General features: G+C 39.1%; 1 protein-coding gene across 1 annotated transcript in view; it reads left to right on the forward strand.

Moving 5' to 3' along the window:
• grin2ca (glutamate receptor, ionotropic, N-methyl D-aspartate 2Ca) overlaps positions 1-27,781 on the forward strand; it is a gene marked incomplete at its 3' end in the record, with an annotated part of 89,731 nt that overhangs the window by 12,656 nt on the left and 49,294 nt on the right. The window contains exon 2 of the mRNA XM_079253200.1: positions 14,139-14,574. Coding sequence (XP_079109326.1) covers positions 14,152-14,574 — 423 coding nt within the window. The 5' untranslated portion in view covers positions 14,139-14,151. The remainder of the gene's footprint in view (positions 1-14,138; positions 14,575-27,781) is intronic.

Genomic DNA, 27,781 nt, shown 5'->3' on the forward strand with positions numbered 1-27,781 from the left:
ATCTTACAGCGAACTGCTGCATAAAGACCAGAGCAGTAAATCAACAGACAGGGTTAAAGATGGCTGAAAGGGGGGGTTCCACCCTGCTGTTGAAGAATCAGTCGCTGCAGGAACTTACAGTCCTGAATCCTGACCTTGAGAGCAGAAAACACAGAGATATGGCTGTGATACAGTTTAGCAAATGTGTCAGGATGTTAGATGGGATGCTCAACCACCAACTCAGCCTTTAAGCCCTTATATGTCTCTTCATGTGAGGCTCGGTGGGGCTTGGTGTGACCATTTAGCATATGTTGGCAGACTAGATTTAATCAACCCAACATTATAAACCAAAGTGTTTATAATGGCTGCTTAGGCTTTGTTTTCGTGTTATATTGCCCTTCATACAGTATCTGTCATTGCGTTTGCACCTCCTGCAGAGCACCTGCCTGAGGAAATATGCTAATTATCTGAAAAGGCAAACTTCCTCCGTTTGTTACTAATTCACTTCTTATTACTTTAGGGAGCAGACTGCTCTCCAACATGTCAAAGTGACTTCTGTGTTGAATTGCATGAGAAAAAAAAAGTACTCACACAACAACTTCAAGAGAAACTTAGTGGGAAACCATTCAGTTAACTTTTCCAGTTCAATATTAATGCAAATTTTCTTTTTTCTTCCAAATTAATTATCCAGATGATTAATCTGCAGATGAATTAAATGGCTGTGTATTCAAGGAGATTAACAAGGCTTTATTGTGGAATCAGAGCTGAGTTAATCCCATCAATCCAGGTGAAGGCAGAAATAATCAGGCTGGAAATTAATCCACACAATTTACAAAAGTAAAGGTCAAATTGTGAGGTGCTTGTTGTGGGAATTAAAAGGAATGAAACAAATATGTCCTCCAGGAACACACAAGCATCATAGAAGACAGATTTAAAATAAAATAAATGTGTCTCCAGCTAAGATTACCTGAGTACAGGATGTATTCAGGGAATCAATGAGATGAACATAGTCCAGAAAGGCACCTCGGACTGATCTCATAATTTTCTCTGTACTTGTGCGTTTGCATTCACCACGTTTGATACAATCCGAATAAAAATGCATTGCAAAAATGTGTTAGCTGATCTGATCATGAAGAATTTTCAATCCGATCAGGAGGCGGGGATTAAACCTTTTCACAATCTGATCAACAGGAAAAGAAAAGCGTGTCCACCCTCATTTTGATGGTTTCTAGAGTGGAGGTTGTTTCTGCTACTTTCATTCAATATGGGTAGTCTAGTTTTTAGATTTTTTTAATGTAAATTAAAATCTGTTTTTATATTATTTATGTTATTTCCACAAATGAAAACCACAGAGGACTCTAATTTAATTAGTGTTTGATTAAAACTGCTTGTGAGATAAAACTGACCGTATCATCAGGATACACGCGGAAACATTTTTATCATTTGTCCTGATTTGTCCACCAAGGAATCACATCATAATTCTGTGTAAATGATTGGGATAAATTCCATGTCCTATCTTATGTGTAGAAATAATTCAGTTCAGTTTCTACTCTCCATCTCAAGACTATTTTCTAGTCTAAATAATCTATGCAATCTGTTGGTTTCCTTAGCTATGTAATTATTGTTCTATGAATTGGTTTATACAAACAGTGACAACAAATTGGACAAATAAGGATCACATAATGGTCTTTAATTGGATTAATTAGTTTTAAATGGATTATAACTGGACTATAATGACTTGCGTGACTTTGTTGTGAACTGGCAAAATACAAATAAAGCTGAATTGAATAGATTCTCAGAGAAAATGCCCTATAGGTCTCTTTAAAAGTGACAAATTCCATGGTGTTAGAACAGAAAAAGTCAGTTTAGTAAATATAAAGTAAATAAATGAATAAAAAAACATTTTTAATCCAGAGGGAAACATGGGTGAAGTGTCAGTATTAGGGTTATTATATATTCTTTTATAACTGCGGAGCGTTAAGTGGGCTTAATGTAAGGTGTCTGTATGTATAAATCTAGAAAAATCACCTTGGTCGTGTATAATTCACATAAAGGTAATGGATTTCACTCCAACAGTTTATAGAAAGGTGACCTGATCTGATGTCCTGGAAGAAGCCCCCAGCAGCTTTACTGATAATGACACAGGGGATAAGTCTGTCGGCACGTGAAGCACAGATGTGACCGGCTGCAGGTCCATGGATGAGCGTATTGATCATGTGGCAGGGGACGGGACAGGTGCACCCTTTGGAACAGCTGCAGCAGAGGCGTCATGTCCAGAATATAAAAGCAGTGGTTAAAGACTGCGCAGATGAGGCCACACCTCTGAGCCAGATGTATTTACGGCTGCAGCCTCACGTTAACAAGCTGCAGGGATCACGTGGAGGGGCTGGTGCCTCGGCAGCAACTTATTGATGGATGGATGTTTTGGTTTTATGTGGCTTCGCAGCTCATAAGGTCAATACTGGAAAATCAGGATAGATGAAGACATGTTTGAATACGTACTGCAGTAAAACTGAGTAGCAAATAAACATCTTAGAAATAAGATTAAATTACTCAAACTAAAACAAAATATATAGGATACAAGCAGGGGGTAAATCAGTATGAAGATCAGCCAAGGTGAGAAATCATAATGCATAAAATAGTCACCATCAGGAGTTCATATATTCTCATCGTGCCAAATTCAATTCACCTTATCAACCATTTTCAATTTATCCAGCCTGATACATGATCTAGATTATTCACCTGTTCCAGCTTATTAAAATATCCAGATGTCAGAGGTAAAAAGATAAGGAGGAAATAATTTATAATAAAGCAGCAGCAGCCATTCTCACTGTAAGCTTTCGACTGCTTCCACAGCATGTCTCCCACTAGAGGGGGATAAGCTCAACCTTAATGTTTGTTAGTGAAAGACTAACTAACCGAGCAGTGAATAAGGTCTGCTGCTGATTCTCACATTATTCTGTTTATCTGTAAATTGGTGCATCTAAACTTCAGTCCTGTTTCTTATAATGATGTAAACTCCCAAACCTCAACACATTAGTAAGGTCCTGGGACTGTCTCTAGGTCTCAAACAACATATAACAGGATCAAATTCATCTTTAAATAGATTCAATAAAATAGAAAAGCCCTGTGAGAGGTCAGATCTCCACCAAGCAGCTCATTTATACCATCTGGGGATTTCCAGCAGATGTTCTGGTCCTTCATCGATCTCATATGGATCCACTATCAGATTACAGATCCATTGATCATGAATCCACGGTGTCTTGGCTATATTGTGGTGTTTGTTGCACGTTTGCTCTCTTTCAGTGATGAAAAGTTGTTCCTGTTCTGGATGGTAGGATCCAGAATGTTGTTCCTGTTCTGCATGATCGTATTCTGAATGTTTTTTTTTTGTTCTGGATGCTAGTAACCAGACTGTTGTTCCTGTTCTGGATGCTAGTATTGAGAATGCTGTTCCTGTTCTGGATGGTAGTATCCAGAATGGTTTTTCTGTTCTGGATTGTATTATTCACAAAGTTGTTCCTGTTCTGGATGGTAGTAACCAGAATTTTGTTCCTGTTCTGGATTGTAGTATCCAGCATGTGGTTCCTGTTCTGGATGCTAGTATTGAGAAGGTTGTTCCTGTTCTGGATTGTAGTATCCAGCATGTGGTTCCTGTTCTGGATGCTAGTATTGAGAATGCTGTTCCTGTTCTGGATTGTAGTATCCAGAATGGTTTTTCTGTTCTGGATTGTATTATTCACAAAGTTGTTCCTGTTCTGGATGGTAGTAACCAGAATTTTGTTCCTGTTCTGGATTGTAGTATCCAGCATGTGGTTCCTGTTCTGGATGCTAGTATTGAGAATGTTGTTCCTGTTCTGGATTGTAGTATCCAGCATGTGGTTCCTGTTCTGGATGCTAGTATTGAGAATGTTGTTCCTGTTCTGGATGATCGTATTCAGAATGTTGTTCCTGTTCTGCATGATCGTATTCTGAATGTTTTTTTTTTGTTCTGGATGGTAGTAACCAGACTGTTGTTCCTGTTCTGGATGCTAGTATTGAGAATGCTGTTCCTGTTCTGGATGGTAGTATCCAGAATGGTTTTTCTGTTCTGGATTGTATTATTCACAAAGTTGTTCCTGTTCTGGATGGTAGTAACCAGAATTTTGTTCCTGTTCTGGATTGTAGTATCCAGCATGTGGTTCCTGTTCTGGATGCTAGTATTGAGAATGTTGTTCCTGTTCTGGATTGTAGTATCCAGCATGTGGTTCCTGTTCTGGATGCTAGTATTGAGAATGTTGTTCCTGTTCTGGATGCTAGTATTGAGAATGTTGTTCCTGTTCTGGATGGTAGTATCCAGAATTTTGTTCCTGTTCTGGATTGTAGTATCCAGCATGTGGTTCCTGTTCTGGATGCTAGTATTGAGAATGTTGTTCCTGTTCTGGATGCTAGTATTGAGAATGTTGTTCCTGTTCTGGATGATCGTATTCAGAATGTTGTTCCTGTTCTGGATGATCGTATTCAGAATGTTGTTCCTGTTCTGCATGATCGTATTCTGAATGTTTTTTTTTTTGTTCTGGATGGTAGTAACCAGACTGTTGTTCCTGTTCTGGATGCTAGTATTGAGAATGTTGTTCCTGTTCTGGATGGTAGTATCCAGAATGTTGTTCCTGTTCTGCATGATCGTATTCTGAATGTTTTTTTTTTTGTTCTGGATGGTAGTAACCAGACTGTTGTTCCTGTTCTGGATGCTAGTATTGAGAATGCTGTTCCTGTTCTGGATGGTAGTATCCAGAATTTTGTTCCTGTTCTGGATTGTAGTATCCAGCATGTGGTTCCTGTTCTGGATGCTAGTATTGAGAATGTTGTTCCTGTTCTGGATGCTAGTATTGAGAATGTTGTTCCTGTTCTGGATGCTAGTATTGAGAATGCTGTTCCTGTTCTGGATGGTAGTATCCAGAATGGTTTTTCTGTTCTGGATTGTATTATTCACAAAGTTGTTCCTGTTCTGGATGGTAGTAACCAGAATTTTGTTCCTGTTCTGGATTGTAGTATCCAGCATGTGGTTCCTGTTCTGGATGCTAGTATTGAGAATTTTGTTCCTGTTCTGGATTGTAGTATCCAGCATGTGGTTCCTGTTCTGGATGCTAGTATTGAGAATGTTGTTCCTGTTCTGGATTGTAGTATCCAGCATGTGGTTCCTGTTCTGGATGCTAGTATTGAGAAGGTTGTTCCTGTTCTGGATTGTAGTATCCAGCATGTGGTTCCTGTTCTGGATGCTAGTATTGAGAATGCTGTTCCTGTTCTGGATGGTAGTATCCAGAATGGTTTTTCTGTTCTGGATTGTATTATTCACAAAGTTGTTCCTGTTCTGGATGGTAGTAACCAGAATTTTGTTCCTGTTCTGGATTGTAGTATCCAGCATGTGGTTCCTGTTCTGGATGCTAGTATTGAGAAGGTTGTTCCTGTTCTGGATTGTAGTATCCAGCATGTGGTTCCTGTTCTGGATGCTAGTATTGAGAATGCTGTTCCTGTTCTGGATTGTAGTATCCAGAATGGTTTTTCTGTTCTGGATTGTATTATTCACAAAGTTGTTCCTGTTCTGGATGGTAGTAACCAGAATTTTGTTCCTGTTCTGGATTGTAGTATCCAGCATGTGGTTCCTGTTCTGGATGCTAGTATTGAGAATGTTGTTCCTGTTCTGGATTGTAGTATCCAGCATGTGGTTCCTGTTCTGGATGCTAGTATTGAGAATGTTGTTCCTGTTCTGGATGATCGTATTCAGAATGTTGTTCCTGTTCTGCATGATCGTATTCTGAATGTTTTTTTTTTTGTTCTGGATGGTAGTAACCAGACTGTTGTTCCTGTTCTGGATGCTAGTATTGAGAATGTTGTTCCTGTTCTGGATGGTAGTATCCAGAATGGTTTTTCTGTTCTGGATTGTATTATTCACAAAGTTGTTCCTGTTCTGGATGGTAGTAACCAGAATTTTGTTCCTGTTCTGGATTGTAGTATCCAGCATGTGGTTCCTGTTCTGGATGCTAGTATTGAGAATGTTGTTCCTGTTCTGGATTGTAGTATCCAGCATGTTGTTCCTGTTCTGGATGCTAGTATTGAGAATGTTGTTCCTGTTCTGGATGCTAGTATTGAGAATGTTGTTCCTGTTCTGGATGGTAGTATCCAGAATTTTGTTCCTGTTCTGGATTGTAGTATCCAGCATGTGGTTCCTGTTCTGGATGCTAGTATTGAGAATGTTGTTCCTGTTCTGGATGCTAGTATTGAGAATGTTGTTCCTGTTCTGGATGATCGTATTCAGAATGTTGTTCCTGTTCTGCATGATCGTATTCTGAATGTTTTTTTTTTTGTTCTGGATGGTAGTAACCAGACTGTTGTTCCTGTTCTGGATGCTAGTATTGAGAATGCTGTTCCTGTTCTGGATGGTAGTATCCAGAATTTTGTTCCTGTTCTGGATTGTAGTATCCAGCATGTGGTTCCTGTTCTGGATGCTAGTATTGAGAATGTTGTTCCTGTTCTGGATGCTAGTATTGAGAATGTTGTTCCTGTTCTGGATGCTAGTATTGAGAATGCTGTTCCTGTTCTGGATGGTAGTATCCAGAATGGTTTTTCTGTTCTGGATTGTATTATTCACAAAGTTGTTCCTGTTCTGGATGGTAGTAACCAGAATTTTGTTCCTGTTCTGGATTGTAGTATCCAGCATGTGGTTCCTGTTCTGGATGCTAGTATTGAGAATTTTGTTCCTGTTCTGGATTGTAGTATCCAGCATGTGGTTCCTGTTCTGGATGCTAGTATTGAGAATGTTGTTCCTGTTCTGGATTGTAGTATCCAGCATGTGGTTCCTGTTCTGGATGCTAGTATTGAGAATGTTGTTCCTGTTCTGGATGCTAGTATTGAGAATGCTGTTCCTGTTCTGGATTGTAGTATCCAGAATGCTGTTCCTGTTCTGGATTGTAGTATCAGAATGTTTAAACAGAATGTTTTCAGGATCCACATCTATCTTTGATACCTTGAAAATCCTGTTGGGAACTTCTCCTGGACTTTCTCACCATTTATTGTGGAGTTATATTCAGATATTGGATTTCCGTTTGGCGATTAATAAAGTATTTTTAATTTCTTTAAAATTTCATTTCATATACTGAAGATAGTTTTATCTCACAATAAGGAAGAATCCTTCACATCATTCCTGCATCCAGATGCTGATCCGTATCACTCCTGGTCATAATGGAGTCTAAGTTAGACCAGGACCCGTTCTCAGAAACACATCATGAAGATCTTTCCAGCAGTGTCTGTGTAAAGTTCCTGACAGACAGACAGACAAACGCTGAATAAAACAGACCTTCCTTGCCGAAGGCAATAACGTAGATATTACACCTTTAGCTTTCAGTATGTTCTATTGAAGATACAGGGAAAAAAATACTTTACTAGATGTTTTTGTGCTTCTGACGTCACTTTTATCCATTCGTCACTCTTATTCAACTGTTGTTGTTTTAGCGTAGCTGCTCAGCCCATATTTTCATGCATTATTTTCACATTATGTAGATTTTACAGTGTTTAGTTATGTTTGCCTTGTTACAGGACTTTAGTTCCTCGATTAAAAGAGAAATCAATGTATCAGTGTATCAGAAATCAGTGTAGTCTGGATTCAGCTGAGCTGGTCGAATGAGCTCCATAAAGTCCACCTTTATGCCTTCCAACACTTGAATGTCAGTGGAAATGGTCAGTTCCCAGTTTATGTGCTCTGGGCCTCCTATAATTACATTCTGAGAAAATACCACATATAATTTTCCTTTCCTACACAGAGCAGGCCCAGCGGCTTTACTTTCTGAAGATGTCTACACAGTGCATGATGCAAGATTTATCTGTGGTATGTGATATCAGGCAAAGATCTGTGTGGAACAGAGAGAAGTGAGTAAAGTGTGTGTGTGTGTGTGTTCTGGAGGTTATCCACAAGGTCCTTCCTTGTTTCATGCTTGGATTGCTCTCTTTTTTATTTTTAGTCTTTATTTTTTGGGCTTTGATTTTTTCACATGGAACAAACAAGAAGTGTTAGCGTTTTTTCTAAACATGAGAAAATTACAGCTCATTTCACCAGTCAATGTTTCATCTACATGACTATTCAAAGTGCTTTACATAAAACATTAAGATCATGATAGATGGTGCAAGAAAGCATTAACAAGTAGTAAAATGCAGCAATAAATAGCAAAAATCCCAATTAAATCACAAGTTAAAATGATTAAAAGCAATTTAAGTTCAAATAAACTTAAATTGCAGATTTCTAGCACAGGTTTCTAACCTTGCTGATTATGTAATCAGCATCACAGCTTTATGTCTGCCCAGGGTTTCTGAGGTACCAGAGTCCACACTGCTTAAACTGCGTTTAGTCATTTTAACTTATGATTTAATTGCAGGTTTCAAATTCAAATTAAATGGCTTTCCTCAAAATCTTGTCCAGTGCTGCCTGAGCATCTTCACCCGTTGATCAGATTCAGACGAGAAAAACATCCAAAACATGCAGCCGTAATGTGTTTAACGCTGTCTAAAGTCTCTCTCTACACGTCTCTGAAGGTCTGGACTCAGGTGGATCCATGTGAGAGGATGTCATCACATTTAAAAAACATCTGCGTGTTTGCATTTGTTTTGCCTTGTTTTAGTTCTGTGTAAGTTGTAGAAGAGGTGTGTTGGACTGTGAAAGTATGGACGTTATTATACTCTGTAGTTAAATGTTTAACCTACAAGTGAAAAAGCTATTTTTTAGTCATGTACAACCAGAGTGACCTTCACAGCGCAGCATGACGACTTCAGTGTTTCCTTAATGTTACATTATACGGATAAGAAAAAAAACAGTCTTATTTAATGGAAACATGACTCGGCATTTTCTTCATCATATTTCATTCCACATATGTGGGTTTACTTCTTTATTTCCACTGCTACAGTATTATTTATGCATTTAGCAGCAGCTTTCCTACTAAAAAACACAGCTGGAAGTCAAAGCTACGTGTTTTTTCTTGCATTTCTAAATTCTCTAAGAAGGTTAAGCAGACATGTCTGAAACCATTTATTTATTGTTAGTTCCAGAAAGAAGCTCCTGGAGTCCAGATAGACGTCCAGTAGCCTTTTTCATCTCTTTTATCTGAAAGACACGCAGATAAATTGTAGAATTATTTAGTTTATTGTTAAAAATGTGGAGGGCATTTAGTTAAAATTAGACTTTTTGGGGGTTCGTTTGATTTTACACATTTAGTGTCAAACTAATCAACACAAAAATTGTTACATCATGATTATTGCTATAACAATAATCATACCAAGAAAATGTATAATTCTATTATTTCTACTCAAGTAAAAGTCAGAGTGGGCTTGGACCACATCAGCTTTTTCCTAACTGCCCCTTAAAGAAAGAAAATCCTACATGACTGTTTAATATGGGTGGGAAATTGAATCGAAAACACTGAATATCAGGATTTTTTTGATGAACAAATTTAAAATCCGATTTTTTTTTTTTTTTTAGATTTTTAAAAAAAAAATCAAAATAATGTATTATAATTTTTTTTTTTTTCATTTTTATTGATATTTTTACTTGTATTTTTTTGGCATTATAGCAGCATATGATGTTTTTCCTAATTGAAATAAAGAAAAATGAAGAGCAAAAAGAGTTTTGTGCAGTTTTTTTGTTGGGTTTTTTTGTTTGTTTTTTTTTAGTCTACAAAAATCAGCAGTATTGAAAAATCATAATCACAATTTAAATTTAATCAGCACCCAAATAATCAGATTCAAATCAAATCAGGACAAAACCATATCATCACAGTCCTACTCTTTAATTAATGACAAACAACTTATTGCACAGGATAATTAAATAGCTTGTTTTGTAGTTGGAGGCTCAAACATACCAGGTTGACTTGTTCATCTTCTTGGCTCATGCAGTGTATAAGCCAATATGAAATAAATGTATCTTTAAGAAAAAAATGATCACCTAACAATGGAGTACTTCTATAAGAAGCTTAGTTACAACAGGCCACACAAGCAGGTCAGCATGTAAGTAGTAAAGCAGGAGTAATTGTTTCCTCCTCCTGCGTGACTCAATCTGGACAGGCAGCAACATGTCTCCTGCTCCTGGCTCAGATTACAGGAGGAGTATAAGTAAAAGCATGTCATTATAATCCAGGAGGATGCACCTGCATAAAGAGCAAATAAACCCAACAAATGTCAAGAGTGACGGCTGACTCCAACAGACGTAAACAGAGATGCTTCTGGAGGACATACAGCAGAGCTGGGTCAGCTTTCTGAATCGACTGATCTGCAAAGCCAACCTGAAATTCAGCCGCATCACAAAGCTTTGAGGAGGCCGGTGTCTGAACATTAAAAGACAGAAATAAAACAGCCAGAGGAGATCTCTGCTTATTTCCTTACCTCCACATTAAAATTCATCTTCAGCACAAAACCTTTTTCTGAAGTTCCTGATGACTCACTCCCTGTAGGGGCAGGAGTCTTTATAATCTCAACTTCTGAGGCTGAGATTCAAAATCAATTCATGATTTAGTACGAAGAGAGGCCTGAGCTCTGAATCTATTCAGGCCCACAGAAAAAGCAGCGATGAGCCCAGCAGCAGAAAAAGTAAATACGTTAACGGAGGAAAACATTAATTCAACCTGAGCGCTGCAAGTTCATGTGTCTGAAGAAGAAACTAACGTCGCTTGTTTCAATGAGGGAAACAGCGTTAAATGTCATTTTCCTTTTCTCTCACAGTAAAACAGAAGAGACTAAACTATAACTTTCTAAAAAGGCATCTGAACAGTAAGCTGGGTGCAGTTGGAACTTCAAATAATAAATAAGTCCAGAATTAAAATATCTTGTTAACCCGATAACGTCCTGGTCTCCCATTCAATAGTGACATTCTGCAGTGACTTTGATTAATTCTTTAAAAACTGTGGAAATAAACCGAACCGAGCATCTCTACCAGTTGGTTTGGGAATGTAAAACCAAACTGAGTTTTTTTATAACACTACTGTATTTTAAACTTTTAACCATTTCACTGTTGTTACACTATTATTAACTTCTTTTTAACGTCTCAACCCATTTGCTAAAAACATTTGTTTGGTTTATTCTTCTCCAAAACAAACAGAAAAACACAGATGAACATTTTTCTCTGGTCTTTTTTGTTAGTATGAAAGTTAAAGGGTTAAAAATCTGCTTTGTTCAACCAACACTGCCAGTGGTCGTTTCACACAACAGGCTTGTGTGCTATGTGGTTTTTGCAGCACAAATCAAAACAATGAATAAAGTTTGAGACCAAAAAACACCTTTCAGAGAGTCCAGCACAATGTCACTGATACAGCAGAAACAACAAGGTTATGTTTCATTTTAAATTTGATGTAATAAGTACCAATGGTCTGAGTTTGAGCCGAGGTTTAGGCTAGGTGGGATAGCAACGTTCTCTTTCTGAGCCTAAGAAAATAAAAAAGCAAGTTTGTGTTCTGCTGAAATATTGTTGGAGCTGCTCTGCAAAGACCAAAAATAAAACTAACACGGGATCTTATAATTTACACCATCTGAAAAACACAGGAAATGGTGGAATTTGAATGAATGAAGCTGGAATCAATTTTAAATAATGACTTCTCATGTATTGTCCATTAGTACAGCAGTCATATTACTTTTCTATATTAATTCCGGTATTGTGCTGCTGTTGTGTAAAAATCACTGAAGTATCCATCCATAACATGGAGTATAATGGAATTGGATCAGGTGTGACATGCTATCCCAACTCTCCAGCTTCCTGTCTGTGTGACGTTGTCTGAACCAACCTGAATGAACTCTGCATCCGAAGTTCAGCAGCGGCTGAGATGCCGACGGAAACACCAAAGTTGTGCAAAAGAGAAGAAGAAATTCAACACCAGAACTATAGAAATAAGGACAACGCCAAGGACAGCACAAACAAAAACAAGTGACCTTCATCAAAGGATTTGGGATTTATTTATACATACACGTATGTGTATATATATATTATATATTATATATGGCTGGTTGGGTAGCTGGTGGCTCATAAACAAAGGCTTTATTTCCTTGATGAAGTTGACGGTCCAGGTCCAAACTCAACCTGAGGCCCTTTGCTGCAGGTCACCACCTCATTCTCCACTGAAATGGTTTCCACCACCACATGATTAGATACAATGACCTAGAAAAAAATAAGGTCACAATAAAACACAGAACTCCGGGAGTAAAAAAAATTGAAAATATGTGGGAAGATTTTATGGTTTCCTACTTATTTATTGTACTCACTTAAAATATAAATATCTGAAAAAGCAGTTTATTTCTCAAATTTGTTGTTCCAGAATAAAAACATAAAAATAGATGATTTCTAACCCGTTTCTTCTGTATGGAGTAGCTGCCATCCTTTTTTAATTAATTTACTGTTTAATTGATAGAAACAGCACTTCTTTTTCTGCAGCCCTAAAACTCAGTGTATGCATGTAGCGTGTATCTTTCTTAGATGTGTGCAAAAAAACTAAATGAGCCGGTCTGGACAGACAGTAAAACTCAAGTCTGTTGAAGACGGTATGATGCAGTTTGGCTGAATCGGATCATCTTCATAGATTTTCCAGGTGATCAGCCTTAGATCTGATGACGTGTTGCATCGGTCAGCAGATAGACTTTTACTTTGCCCAACTTCTTCCAGCACCACGTGATACTGGGAGCTCTGGTTTCTGAATATATTAACTCACATCATGCTGTTTCTTCTCCAGAACATAGTAAAATGTCTCGTTTGGCTTGAATGAAAGAAGACTGGCCATAACTACAGCTTAATTTTCATCTTAATTTCACTTTTACCTGTGAAAACTAACTTGAAGAGAAACCAACTCGCATCCTGGTGCTTCTCACTCAGCTTAGTTCAATCTAACGTTCACAAATCTGCCTCATGTGTAGAAAAGCACAGGTTTAATCTAAACTATGTCACTTCTGTTGCACCTTAAACCCATCTATCAACACATCGGAGACTCTCAAATGTAAATAAAGATTTAGAGGGCGCCAGCAGGTGTACGGTGGAGCCTGAACAGCCTCCAGCACGTTTGATGTCCATTACTTGCATCCCAGTCGATGACATGACTAGAAAAACAATGCATCAATAAGTATGCTGGAAGCGCACCAGTAAAGCACGCCTGCCTGCAACATTTCCCAGAAGGAGTTCTCAGCTCAGGTCCACACATGAAGTGGAGTTGCACCAGACAGCTACACTTTTGCAGCTCCCAAATCTCTTGATAAGTTTATAGACTACAATCAAGCTTCAGGCCATGACGCCTGGCAGGGATTACCGAGGGATTACAATATATTCACCCCTCTGGGATTCCATCACATGGTGGATCAGATGTCTGTGACAGGGGACCAGTGTGCAGCACTCCCTCAGGGCCGCGAACACTGCTCTGACAGATTTGACAAAGAGCCTAAGTCTGTCTGACAGCTCGACACAAACTACTCTCTGGCTACAATCTGAACAGTAAACTAACGTTACAGACTCTGGCACCACGGAGGTCTTCCATCACCATCACGAGGGTGAAAGCAAGTAATTAATATAGCATGATCAAGATGAACTAGCTGAGACCAAGTCTCCAAACAATTAAACATTTTTGTGGAAAAAGTTTGTTGCATACCAAGAAAAAGTTTTCATTAGTGGGCGTAGGGCAAAGCATGCATAAAGACCCTTGGCAGATTATGTCTGAGTGCCTTGGACTGCTGACAGAATGAAGTAACAGCATCAGAAGTAATGTCACGAGAGAGAAATTTTAAATCCTCTTGTTCTCCATTTGTTGCATTAAACACTGGACACCATCTGTTGGGTTGGATCGCAAAGTACAACAGCAGGGTGGCAGCTGCCGCCCTGAGATGCGACAGCCTGGCCACGGCCCCGGGCTGCACGCGGACACACTAAAAATACCGCTCTGGGCTCCGGTAATGGGCTCTTAGACTGCCTTAGCGATGGCATGCGGATCAGCACATTGAGCAGAGTTGAAGCTTAAAGGTCATTTAACCAAAACTCCAAGCAAAAGGCTGCTTGGCCAGCTAGTGGGATTATCGAGTGGTGTCACAACATTTCAACAGGAGACATGAGCTGGGCCTCCTACCTAACATGTCAACCCTTTCTATTGACCCCTCCCTCCTCTCTGACCTTCTTCCAGGCAGTAGACTGAGATGGGCGTTCGTCTAGGCCGCTGGAGCGACTCCCCGTGGTGGCTGCCGCCGCTGCTGCTGTTTTGCACCATCCCCTGCTGTCCGGGCCGACCCTTTGGGTTTCCCACGCCCTCCGTCAACGTGGCGGTGGTGTTCAGCGGCCCAGCTTACCAGACGGAGATTAAGGGGCGTCTGAGCCGGGAAAACTTCATGGACCTGCCTCTGGAGGTGAACCCCATCACTGTGCTGGTCAACAACACCAACCCCAGGGCCCTGCTGACCCGTATCTGTGACACCCTCTCCACAAACCGCGTCCATGGTGTAGTTTTTGAGGACAACGTGGGTTCTGAGGCCGTGGCGCAGATCCTGGATTTCATTTCCACGCAGACAGCCGTACCGATTGTAGGCATTAGTGGAGGTTCTGCTGTCGTCCTGCCATATAAGGTAAGATGTGTGCAGTTTAAGAGGATTTTTTTGGTCACATTTACCCACGATGCTAATAACTGAGAGCATGTCGGCAACATTTTGTCCTCTGGGTTTCCAACTTTGCATTTGGACTTTTAAAAGTTAAATGATGTGCACAATAATTCTTCTAAAGGTATGTGGTTTTGTTTGCTCTTATCCCCTAAAATTTCAAACCATTTTTGTTATTTTTGGTCCACTACTATTTACCTGCTCTCCTCACTAAACCACCTCAGCTGCATCACAAACATCTTCTTGGCTTTATTCCAGCGATAGAAGACCATTATCTTTTTTTTCTGCTTGCTTGTTGATCTGAGGCTGCTCCTGATTGGACATTACCATCAATAAAAGCTCTCTGATTGGTGGAAAGTTTGACAGTTAACTAGTCATCAGGATTTCCAGGTCAAAAAAGATGTCTTTTAGCAACATAGTAGAGATAATCTTTTTTTTTTTTTTTTTTTTTTTTTTTTTTTTAAAGTGATAATTATGTCAATGTGAATCACAGATTTTATAGTTTCAGAATAAAGACTATTTATGGGATATAAGTGCCTGGAAAAACCTTTGTAGATCATTTAAAATATAAATTATTTCTTATGGATGCACGGATCCACTTTTTGGGAGTTCCGATCCGATACCGATATCTGAAATTTGAATATCTACCAATACCGATATTTGCAAATACCAAATGTGTTTATGTGAACATTACTGTGACTATGGTTATTATTGCTGTTATACCTGTGTAAGATTTCATTAGGTTGTAATAAATGACCCATCCTTTCTGAAGTTACCTCACCAATACAAATATAATAACATTACAGATCTAACAATTTCAACAAGTTTTATTTTGATTTGGCACATTTTACCTAAATACAACTATAAATGTGTGGTTTTGAAACAAAGATCTCGCTTTTAGTCAAACAAAAAATGTCTCATTTTAAGATTCAAGGCATTTATTTCTTTTAAAACACGTCCGAAGCATGTCATCAAACACATCTGCGCTGACTTGACTAGTGTGGTATCGGGTATCGGTTGTGGTATAGGTTCACCTAGGGTTAGGCTCACCTAACCCTAAACCTAATACCAAGTATGAGTACACACACTTGGCGTTGAGCCGATACTGATACTGGTATCGGTATGCCAGTATATGTATCGGTATATGTATTTAAGTGACAGTGCTGAAGGAGCTGGTGATCTAGTGGAGTTTTAAGGGTTAAAAGACAACAGTGGCCAACATGTACAACAGTGCTGCCAAACATGGAGACTTGAATTGGACTCATGATTTTGGACCCGATAACCTTTTTTTATTTTGTTTTTTCATGATCTTCTCTGTCTGTTCTTCTACCGTCGTTTCTCCAGACGTCACATGAACATGGACGTGTCACATGCAGAAGACAACCAATCACAACAGTGGTAGCATTGGTGAACACGTTATGCTGCTCTAAGGTTGTAACTTCAAGGTTTTAAAAGCTTAATTAAAGGGATAATCAGCAGATCAGCAAACTGCAGCTGTAGTATAAAAATCCTCAGCAGTGTAAACGTTTGACTAAAATAACTTTTGTTTCATCACTCAATGTTTTCGGAGGAAAAATGAGACATTTACTGAACAGTTTTCATAAACTACTGACTTTGTCAAAATGCGTTATCAAACTGGGGTCAGACCCACTTTAAACAACATGATGATGTTAAACTGGGATCAAACTGGGATAAAACCCACTTTAAACAGCATGATGATGTTAAACTGGGACAAAACTGGGATCAAACCTGCTTTAAACACCATGATGTAGGTAAACTGGGACCAAACTGGGATAAAACCCGCTCTAAACACTGACTACGTTAAAATGGGACCAAACTGGGATCAAAGCAGTTGTAGTTGTAAACTGCGTGGTTTTACTGGGTTTGTTTATTAGTAAAGTGCACGTGTGGCTGATTTAGGAATGAAAGGAATAGTTATTTAACCTGAAGTATTGGGTCTAAATCAAGTAAAATATTGATTTTTTTTTAATTTTTTTTTTATTTTACATCTTTACCTGTTGCATTACAAATTAAGAGAAATTTGACACCTAGCTGTCACTGGGTGTGTTGCAGCAGGAAAACATGTAAAACCTGCAGGACAGCTGGTGATCCAGCATTAAAGTGCAGCATTTTGGTCCTGATCTCCACATTCAGAGAAAAAAACATAATGTACAGCAGTATTAGATTAAAAAGTTTCTCTGTGGGTCCTGATGGATTTTTGTACTCATGAAAAACTCCTGGATAAGTTCTGTTAAAAGCATATTTACTAATCTGAACACATTTCCATGTTCATCTCCAGGTTTTCCGAATTCAGAAAGAAATCGTCCAAAGGGAAGGGACAGAGCATCGGCCAGTTTAAAGCTAAAGATCAAAGCTGTTACTAAATGCTAGTAGATAAAGGCCGAGTACGGATTTTAAATTCCTTGGATATGATAATGCAGTCCTCCAAGTAGACCAGATGGCAGATTACTCATTACAGCGAAATGACTTGTGACTTGACTTGGACTTGAGGTCAAACATTGAGACTTGGACTAGCAAAGAATGTCTGAATGCTGCTATTTATGCCATTCATGAAGAGCATTACAGAGATGAAGAAAAGCATAAACCAAGGAACTTTAAAGTCAAATATAAAACTCAAAAAGCTCCAATTTTAAACCCTAAATGAGGTTTGGACCGTGTTTTCATGTATTTCTAAACCCAGAACTGCGTTGTGCCATATGCTGTGAGACGTAGAAATAGTGAAACTGCATTTAGGTTTGAGCTGAACGGTTTAGCGGTAATGATCCATCTACAGGTCACGAATACTCTCCACAAAGGCCTCGGCCGCAGACAGACTGTAATCCTTTCAAAATGGCTTTTCCTCTGCTGACATTTCAGTGTTTACCGTTGCAGAGCTGGGTGTCAGAGGATAACATCACATGTTGACACGTCCCATCTGAGGCTCTAGAAATGATTCTTTCAAAGATGACGATTAATGATGGCACTGGTGTATTAAATTCTACGTGTCTAGTTTACAGAAGCATTTATCCAACAAGACAAACAAGAAATTACAGGAAGCTTAAACACAATCAGACTGGTGTGACATTTGGGACTTAAAAAAGGGGGGGGGGGGGGGGGAGTCAAGTTAATGTAAAGTATGAGATTAAGTACAGTATGATCGTGTGAAAATAAGGTGATATCAAGGACAGATGCAGGGCTTTAGGTAATGATTGATCATTTAGTTGATACCCTTTCTTAAGTCAAACTACCCTAAAGAAATGAAAAGCAATTTATCACTAAAACATATCTCCATATCTCTTTTTGCCTTTTAGGTTTCGATTAAAAACTGCACACAGATAAAATGCATCCGATGTGAAAACACACCATCAACTCCATCAAACAAAGAACATGGAAATATCACATTTCTGTCCTTTTCCCCCAAATTTCCTCCCCAAACAGGTGAAAAAGGAGACTGGGATGATTATACAGACATGATTAAAATTATGTCATAATTCATAAAGATTAACAGGTAAGTGTGCAGGTTTTCCGCTACATCTACATGGTTGAAACGCAGCAAAAAAAAAGCTGACATGTCATCAGAATCCTGTTTTTTTTTTTCCAGATGCTGCAAATATAAATCATTATTCATGAATGATAAAGTCTATTTGCACACATGCACAAATATATGCTGCTGTTAAAAGCTAATTTAGAAAAGTGAACTCTGGAGTCCCGACTTCTTGTCTGGTTCCACTGCAGCTCGTTGCAATGTGGAAGGAACTGGCAGTGCACTAACGCTTATTACATCCTCCAGGAGAAGCCACAACTTTGTTCATGAAGCCACAAGAAGAAGAAAAAAGTTTGTTTTGGTCAATTCATACTGCTTCATCTGCAACGGGAGTGAAGTGGGGGGGGTCTCTCTGTCGTTACATACAATAAACGATTGACTTGGTTATTTTATATTTAATACAGAACTTCCCGTGTGGCAGGTGGCGTTGCACAAATAGAGACAGTGTCCTGTCTCTATTTACCAGATGCGTTTTCATACTTTCTCACCACCTCGATCAGACCGATTCGAGTTCTGAGGAATAGAAGTGATTGATCAGAATCATGGCAAATATAACTTTCAGAATAAAAACATTGCAAACACGAACTGCACCTTATTAGTGATGTAAAAACATAAAAGACGGTGAGGAGTAGTGGAGGAGGTGATGGTGCAGAGAGGAGTGATGAAGTAGGAAGCTGTGGATGACTTGTAGCCTTCTAGCTAAGCATCCAGTCCTCTGTAGATTCTGGCTGCAAACTACCGTTAGATATGGCTATACCATGGTTGTCTTAAGGAAATTTTTTCTTTTCTTCTTTTTTTTTTTTTGTCCTGTCCAGAATTTAAGCAGCAGAACGATGGTGTGGATGCCGTGTTCTGCTGTGTTCTGCTGAGGAAATTTACCTTGCCAAGGGGAGCTTCATAGATATAATGATGCCATTGATATTCTGGGTTCCTTTTTTATTTTTCTATTTATTTTGCATAATTGTTTGCATTACAGAGTTTTTATTGCTGGACCGGACCAGAGATGATAGAAGAGGGACAGAAAGAGAACCGAAAAGAATAGAAAACAGAGAAAACACTTCATAGAGAGAACGCGAGAGAGAGAAACCTATTTATATATATGCATACGAGCGCATACACACCGTTCCTATATAGGCATATAGACATTGGAGTCATGTTCCCCCTGCTGGAGGACGAAGCCATCAACTGTTAGGAGAACCAGAAACTAACAAGCTAAATCAGACTGGTTGCAAACTACCATTAGATAAGACTAAACAATGGCTGTCTTCAGGAAATCATTTATTTATAAATGTTTTAAGTTCTATTAAGTTCTGATCGCAGAACTTTGTCCTCGTAGGGCTCCGAGAAGCATTGTGATTGATCAGAGATTTGAGGTGGGTGGAGTTAACACAGAAAAACTCGAAGCAGACGTTAAGCACTTCTGTCCGCTTCAGGTGCAGGTACGATAGTACGAAAATGTTTACGTAAACTGATGCGCCACACTCTGTTTCTTGTTAAATATGAAATAAACGGGTTCCTTCCATATAAAAGCAAAGATATCGCTGCCAAGTTGCAGACTAAGCTTCTCCTGGAGTATCGAGTGACCAGATGAAAAAGAAATGTTTTCTTGTTCTTGCAGCCGTGACAGCAAGAAAAAAGTTCTTGTGTAGGCTGTAACTAGCTTGAAGAGCACAAGCTAACCCAATAATGTCAAAGCAAAAAGGATCAGATATGGTAAAAACTCCTATTAAAGCATGTCCAGGTCCGGTCCTCGATGGCCACAATCCTGCAGGTTTTCCACGTATCCCTGCTCCAACACAGCTGACTCAAACTAATCAGTCATTTTGCAGAATTTCATTGGTTGTTGGATCCATTTAATGGAAGTGTGTTGGAGCAGAGATACATGGAAAAGCTGCAGGACGTCGGCCATTGAGGACAGACTTTAGACACCCTTGTATCAAAGCAACACATGATAGATTAGAATTGAATTAACCTTTAGAATCTCACATTTTCAGCATCTAATCTTGCGGCACTTTGTTTTGTGACTAACAATGAGACGGCAGTGAGATCGAGGCAATTTTCATTATTCATACAGGTTTGTAGACATCTCCCCTGTCAGCTGCAAACATTTTAGAGAAGATGCTGTGTGATCTCGCCATCAGCAACGTTTCTCCAGGGTAATGAAAGACGTGTCACTCAGCAGTTAATGCCTCCTGCTGCTCATTTACACACTAACAAATCCAACTTCAGAACAACGAAGCCAATCCATCATAACAAAACTGAATAATAAACACGTTACAAGCTGTCAAATTTCAAAATAAATAACTTCTCTTCATCTGCAATTAGCCAGTGAAAGAAGTCGAGATAATGATATATGTTGCTTTGTGAACACGAAGGAGATGCATTATTAATATGGATGGTCCCTGCTGGAAACCAGTGGTAATCTCCTGCAACCCACTGAGGTCTCAACCCTCTGACTGACATGTCTTACAGAATAATGTGACAACATCTTAAAACCCTGAAGTCCTAATGCATCCAAGTCTCCATCCACGCCACAGCTTAGACTGAGCGGCACTTCAGCACGCGGCTTGCGACAAGGCCTGGGTGACATGACCAAAACCTCATATTTTGATTCAGCTTAATTTATATTCCTATAATGATATAAAATTGTTTCTGTAATGTTGTGTCAGTCATCAGTTATGTGTCTTGGCAAAGGCAGCAGTGATCTTCCATCTGGGGGAACTATGACCGTATGACGTTTCCCAGGTAAATACCTGTTGCAGCGTTTGCATCTGGAGTTTATTATGAGCTTTCGACTCCACTTGACGCTGCTTTTGCTGCTTTTACTCGTTGACTCTATTCTTTATTCTGTATTCTTTATCCTGATTCCTGCGCAGGTGATAAAATGAGTTAGTTGTGTCGCAGTCCGTTGTTGGGACTGTGAGCTAGTCTGTTGTCGGTTCCACGTCGGTCTTTTTATATCCAAACCACATCCATGCGACAGAAATTTCCCCTCTTTTATGAACAAGCTCATCGGTTTGGGTTGGCTGCTCATCTTTAGTGAGTTATCCTGTTCTGAAACATGTCTGCCACCGTCTTCCTCCATGTTTTTTTAATATATTACAGCGTGCCGTAAAGCGCATCTTGACATAAAATACTGCAGTAAAGTACCTTATCGTGGCGTAAACGATAGAGCCTCATTAGTAAGGATTAACACTGTCCAAACGTCACAAATCGTCATATGGCCCAGCCCTACTTGCAACTGAGGAGATGGTGTAAGGGATGTAGCAGACAGGTCATTTTAGATGCCACACTGCTACTACTGCTGCAACTAATGCCCCCTCTGATTCCACAACACCACCACCACATAAAACAGGCTTCTTTGGTTTGTTTGGGAATGAACACAGGGGGCTAAGAGAAGTGGAGCTGACCGGTGGAAAGGACTTTAGTTTACATAAAATGCAACATGACATCAGAAGGAGTTGTAGCCCAGTAGGTACAGAGATGGGTTTTGGTCTGGATGATACCAGGTTTAACTATGTTGGGTCATTGAGCAAGGCCTGAAGGTGACATCCTCCCCATTAGAATACCTTTGGTGGATCTTTGCAGTGGAAATATAAACCATGCAGATTACCAGGAATTATCTTACACTGGAAAATAAATCACCAGTAATATAAATGTATTGGGGGAAACCCATCTGTGACTGTCCAGTGCTTCTGTACAATCTTCAATGACTTTCAACCAATAAGCATCTGACCTACACGAAGATATCTGCAAGCCTACGGGCTGTTTGTCCATCCGAGTTAGTGAAACAGCCCAAAGCTCTTTCTTTGTATGGGACGAGAGCAATGGAGAAGGAAATACAGACGACACCCACGGGGAGCGTTCAGCTGTATAAAATGTTTAGCTAGAAGTTGGTTATTTAACATTTTCAACGTGCCAACACAAAAACGGGGAGAGACTTAGAGACTTTGTCCTACAAACCACTGGAGTCCTTTCTGCAGCAGTAAACATGCTTTACAACCCTGGAACTATAAAGACCCACTACAAATGACTTTAAGCCATTTGATTATCTCCATCTGCATATAAATCTGTGTATCATTCATTCACTGCAAAAGTTAAATAAATTAACATTCTTTAAGAAATCTTACATAAAAAAACTGCTTAATCTGAAGTTAAGATTTGACTATATAAAGACAGAAAAACGACCCATGTCCAGGAGCTATTTGATTTGTCAGATTTCTGCGAACCGTTTGGTGACTCTGATGTTATTTTAGCAAACCGAAGCTGGGTCGTGACCAGTTTATCTGCTGAACTCTGTTCCCCTTCCAGCTCAGCCGCACCATTCAGAAGTGTTTGCCCTGAAACAACCAACCAGTTACGAACCAAGTGTGGAAATTAAAGGACTTATTTATTAAGTAAGCATTATTTTCCATCCATAAGGACGTGATTGTCTTTGTTGTTGGTCTGGTTGGTCTGTTGTGTCTCCTCTAGCTAACCTCTGTGAACCACAGTAACTATTTAAACAGAAGGTGGATTTCGATTGCATTTCCATTCTGTGGCACTATCCTGCAACACCTGTGTCCAACTGGACTCACAGCAGTCTGACCAGCACCTATCTATTGGTGCGTTTTCATTACACCTAAAACTAAATATAATAAACTAATATACTAAATAATAATATATTGATCCACTAAATGAAAAAAAAAACAAAAAACAAATGGAACCACCTACATTTGAAAATATTGCTAACAAAGTTTTTACGCTCTCATAAGATGGTTTTTCAGATGTTTAGATGAAGAAATATATTACAAAAGTGTAATGGAAACATTTTTTTAAATATTTCCCTGTACGTGACGTGGGGGGTCATGTGACGGGTTCATTTCCGGTAAAGATTGTGCAGTGCAGAACAAACAGCAGCGAATTTCAGAGTTATACAAAAGAAAATGAGGGAGAAAAGCTTCAAAAAGCCGTAGCAAATTCTCGGCAGCAAATAGAAAACCCTAAAATAATGCTACAGGCTACTTTACATAAGCCGTAGTTCTTGTGTGATGTAACTGTGTCATCAATTCTCATAAAATTTTGTTTTTGTCACAAGATTTTACGAGATTTGAGGCTTTTGCGCTAAACACTGTTCAATGGAAACACCTACAAATTGCAACTGTTGTTTTTCTAAACTTACCAATATCACTTTTATTTACCAAAATAGAAGCATCCATCCACATCACTAATAGGACAACACACCGACATCTGGAACATGGAAATTCCAAAACAGTGAATATCATAGAAATTAAAATTTATTGATCGTTTTTCCAAATCTTAACTTCAAATCAAACCAAAAAATAACAGTTTGATGCATCAGTGTTTCAGGAAAGACAGAAACGAGACATGGAGGCTGTGTCTCATTCAGAGTCCACATGCTTCAGAGTGCACCGGCTGTGTAGGAGGTCTTTACGTAGTTCTAGGATACCGTGGCCGCTTAACGTTCGTGAAACAACAGCTGAACTAGCCATGCCATTGTGCTCCTGCCCCCTGTCACCGAGCAACCTGAGAAGCAACAACTGTCCAAATTTCAATAATCAAGTCATCACCAATCTTCCCAGATTTCCTCAGTTAATGATCTGAGACCCAAATTTAGCTGGAAAGTTTTATTTTTATTTTTATTTAGCTGTTCTTTGAAACTGAAAACTTGCTTCTTTTTTTTTTTTTTTTTTACAACTGACACTTTATTTCCCACTTAAAACCCCACAAATATGAAATATTACCCCATTTCAATGTTATTATTGTGTTGGACTTTGTCACATTTCTAGTAAAGTGAGGTAAACGAAATAAAACGTAGCAACTTCTCGGCACTTGTCTGCCGCAAAGTGAATTATGGAAGAAAGCAGGTGGTGAAGGATCCACCACAAGTTTCCTCCACTGCATGCTGAATGGACTGCTGGTTTGCAGGGTGGAACCAGCACGTCATTCTGCATAAACTAGCTTAATTCCCATTAAGCTAGTTTATGGGCACTAACATGTGGAAGCTGCATGTAATAATTCAGTTTCATGCCATAATGTGTCTCATAAATAAGTAAAACGACGAGGAGATTCTGATCGTTCAGCTGGTTGCATTCCCGTCAGCTCTTACTAAACCGGAGCAGGAGAACTTCTCCTTGCAGGTGAGCGACTGTTTCCATCCCTGAAGGGTTTAAAAATGCAGATTTATTTGTCTGTTCTTCACGTGGTTGACGTGACATATTTTCCAACAACCTCTCTGTCTGCTGGGAGTTTGGCTCACTTGTGTGTTCATGCGACACGACTTGTAAAGACACGACGTGACTTGATGATGCGTCTGGTGTAAACACACAGTCGGGCTGTCTGCAGCCCATCAGAGGAGCAGAGAGGTCACCTGCACAATGAAAAGCGCACGTGCAAATCCACTGCTGATCCCGCCCTGGTTTACAGAGTGGGAAATTTTTCACTGCCACGCAAAAATAATTAATCACATTTGATTTGACTCACAGCCTCAGCCTATTTTTTTTTTTGTGTTTTACTTTGACTACAAACAAAACAAAACAAAAAGAAGGGGGAAAAAAAAGTAACTAAGTGTCTTTTTTTGGGTCACTTCGCCAGTTCCAAGCCTGGATAAAGGAGCTGGGTTGGACATACAGCTAGTTCCACACAACATAACACTCCTTTGGTTAAATTTGATAGTCTCACATTTTAATATGGATTCATGTAATGTGGGTCTATTTTTCAAAGTGATAATAAAAAAAAAATAAAATAAAAAAATAAAATAAAATAATAATAATAATAATAACCAACAGAAGAGTTTTTCATAGTATTAAACATTTTTAGGGTGGCTTTGACTCACCTTTTGTTTCTCCCACAATGTCCATTACTTTACACACAAATGGACAATTATTCAAATTAGGCAATGACATCATTTAGCGACAGCTAATAGCTACTTTCTTTACTGAGGAGTTGGCAACAGTAACTATCTGTTAGATGTTACATATGTTTCATATAGATGTTTCAATACTACCGACAGGCATTCTAGTTCGTAATGCACCTGCCAGTTCACCAGTAGTATCGATGAAGGTATCAATGCTTTTCGGATTCAATAATAACATATTAACTATATCTGTTTATTATTATGTGAGAGATTTCTCTTCTGGGGCTTTAAAACACACAAACAAAAGAAAAACACTTTTTTGTACAAGACTGCACCATCATCTTCAAACCGCCCAGTGGCGGACCCAGATGGTTAATGTGCCAACGCAGAAGCAGGTGAAGAAGAAAGTTGTCACTGATGAAAAGTTTTAACAGTTGATTGAGGAGGTGAAAAGGTACAAAGATGTTTACAACACTTGAATTTTAAAGACACGCACACCGTAACGCGCTCGACCCACCACGCCATTGACGGAGCTGCTTGTTAACTATAAACACAGTCATCAAAGTAGACTCTGAGTAGGCTCAGAGTCTTCTCTGATGACTGCAGAGTATCAATTGGCCAAAACGAACTTCGTTCTTGAAGACTTGAGAACAAGAACAAAGTCCTCGCTTCTCTTTTAATGATGTTATAGTTGCAGAATGAATTAAATTAAATTGATAGCGTTTTTTCCCCTTTAAAGTCCTACTTTTCATGCAGGATAACATCAACATACTTACAGTAAATTTCAAAACGCCATGATACATTGTGTATCACGATAATGCCAGTAAATATTCACATATCACCAGGGACAGCCAGGGACTGCCAAACTACCAAAACAACACAATATCCACCTTATTCATGACTTCATGCAGTGGATACTAACTCTGAATAAATAAAGTACAGCAGTATTTTTAGTTTTACTGCTGATTTACTGCAGAACGTAGTAAAATATTGAGATATCTGGAGGGTTTTTGTCGGAGGGACATGTTTAACTCCTCAGCATAGAGTTTTCTACCTGACTACTAGTCTCCTCAGAATCAGGGAAGCTGCCTGTTGATTGATTTATGAGTCTCTGTCAGGGGTGCTTCCACAGGCGATGGCGCTCACTCATCTCTCACATCGCTGAAATCACAGTTTGATCTCTCTCTCAAAGTGACAGCATAAAATTAGGTGATAAACCGATTTCTGTCCGCGGGGCATCTCACTTTCGTGATTAGCATCAGAGCACACATTTTATTATCTACTTTCATCTTATTAAAGAAAAAAGAAGCTAAATGTCCATGTGGTATGAAGCAGAACAGCTGAACGAAAACAACAGTTCACTTATTTATTCAGGCCAGAAGCTACGTGTCAGGTTTAGATGGACTAGAAATAAAGACGTGTGCCTCCCTGTTTCAAGATACATCAATTAGTCCCCCGGGGCCCGCTCAGTGTGCAAACGCTGAATAAATCAACACTTACAACTATTGCTGACACACGTGAAATGCTGAAAACTAGTGAATACTGAGCACGAACAAAAACATGAACAACCAGAGATGAAGAAGTGAGTCATTTCTTCTTTCTTCACGCAAAATGTGACCCATTTGGTAGAATTTCAGCAGGCAGCGATGCTGAAACACAATTTACTTGTCAGAAAAATCCATATTTTCTCAACAAAAACCGACTTAGTCTACTTCTAGAGTGATTTAACAAAGAGGGGAGTTTTTAAAACAGGTGTAGAGGAAACTCTTCCTCTTATTGTTATGCATTGAGTTCAATGTCATGACCTGAATCTGAAAGCATCCTTGGAGGCATCCTTTCTGGTGAGACAGATCACATCCTCCTAAAGTGAACAAAATGTTATCCAGACATGAACAATGCCATGATTGTCTTTGTGGGAACAAGAGCCCAAGGCTCTTCTCAAAACTAGAGCAGCGCCTTGTGTCTGGCGTCTCTGCTGTTTGAACTCGCTCATCTCCATGTCCTGCATTTTAAAAGCAGTGGCACAGATATGAGGAGCGCTGTCTCGACTGAGGAAGACAAAGTTCAGAAGAGTCACGTAAAGCAGCCGGCGGGTAGGTGCTGACAAGGTGTTGACAGTGAGTCAGCGAATGTTTCCTCAGTGTGGCTTCATGTCATTTATCTTATTTCATGTATTTAAGGTTCCAAAGAGACAGCGTGTTTTCTTCCAGGGCGTCCTGCTCAACATGAACATTTTACATGAAAAAGACTCATTTAAATGTCAACAAAAACAACACAGAGGTGAAATATTCCAGTTTAAAAGCTTTGAAGCTCATTGCAGTTCCAGACTGAGCGAGGAACGTTTATAAACAGGTCATTTACAGGACCAGCATGAAAAACTGCTAATGGAAACACCTACATTCAGAAAAAAAACCTTGAATATCACTGAAACACTTTCTTACACTCTCATCCAATGGTTTTTCAGGAGCGAGTGTTGTGGTAAATGTGGAAACTGTGACTTCCCACTGTTACATAGCCGGTCACATGACCAGGTTATTTCAAATAAAGATCCATGTCACAGACAGACATGGATCTTTATTAATTGCTGATCATTCTGCCAGAAATCGGGCACAAAAAAATGCTAAAAGTAAAAAAATATATATATTAATAATCACAAAAGACACCAGACATTATTATATTGCCTAAGCATACACCAGCCGATGCAAAAGATCAAACATGTTTTTCGACAAATATATTGTTCATTTTCACAACAGACAATGCAGACAAATCCATGGAAA

Source organism: Telmatherina bonti (assembly GCF_933228915.1).
Source record: "Telmatherina bonti genome assembly, chromosome: 14".
In the NCBI taxonomy this organism is placed as follows: Eukaryota; Metazoa; Chordata; class Actinopteri; order Atheriniformes; family Telmatherinidae; genus Telmatherina; species Telmatherina bonti.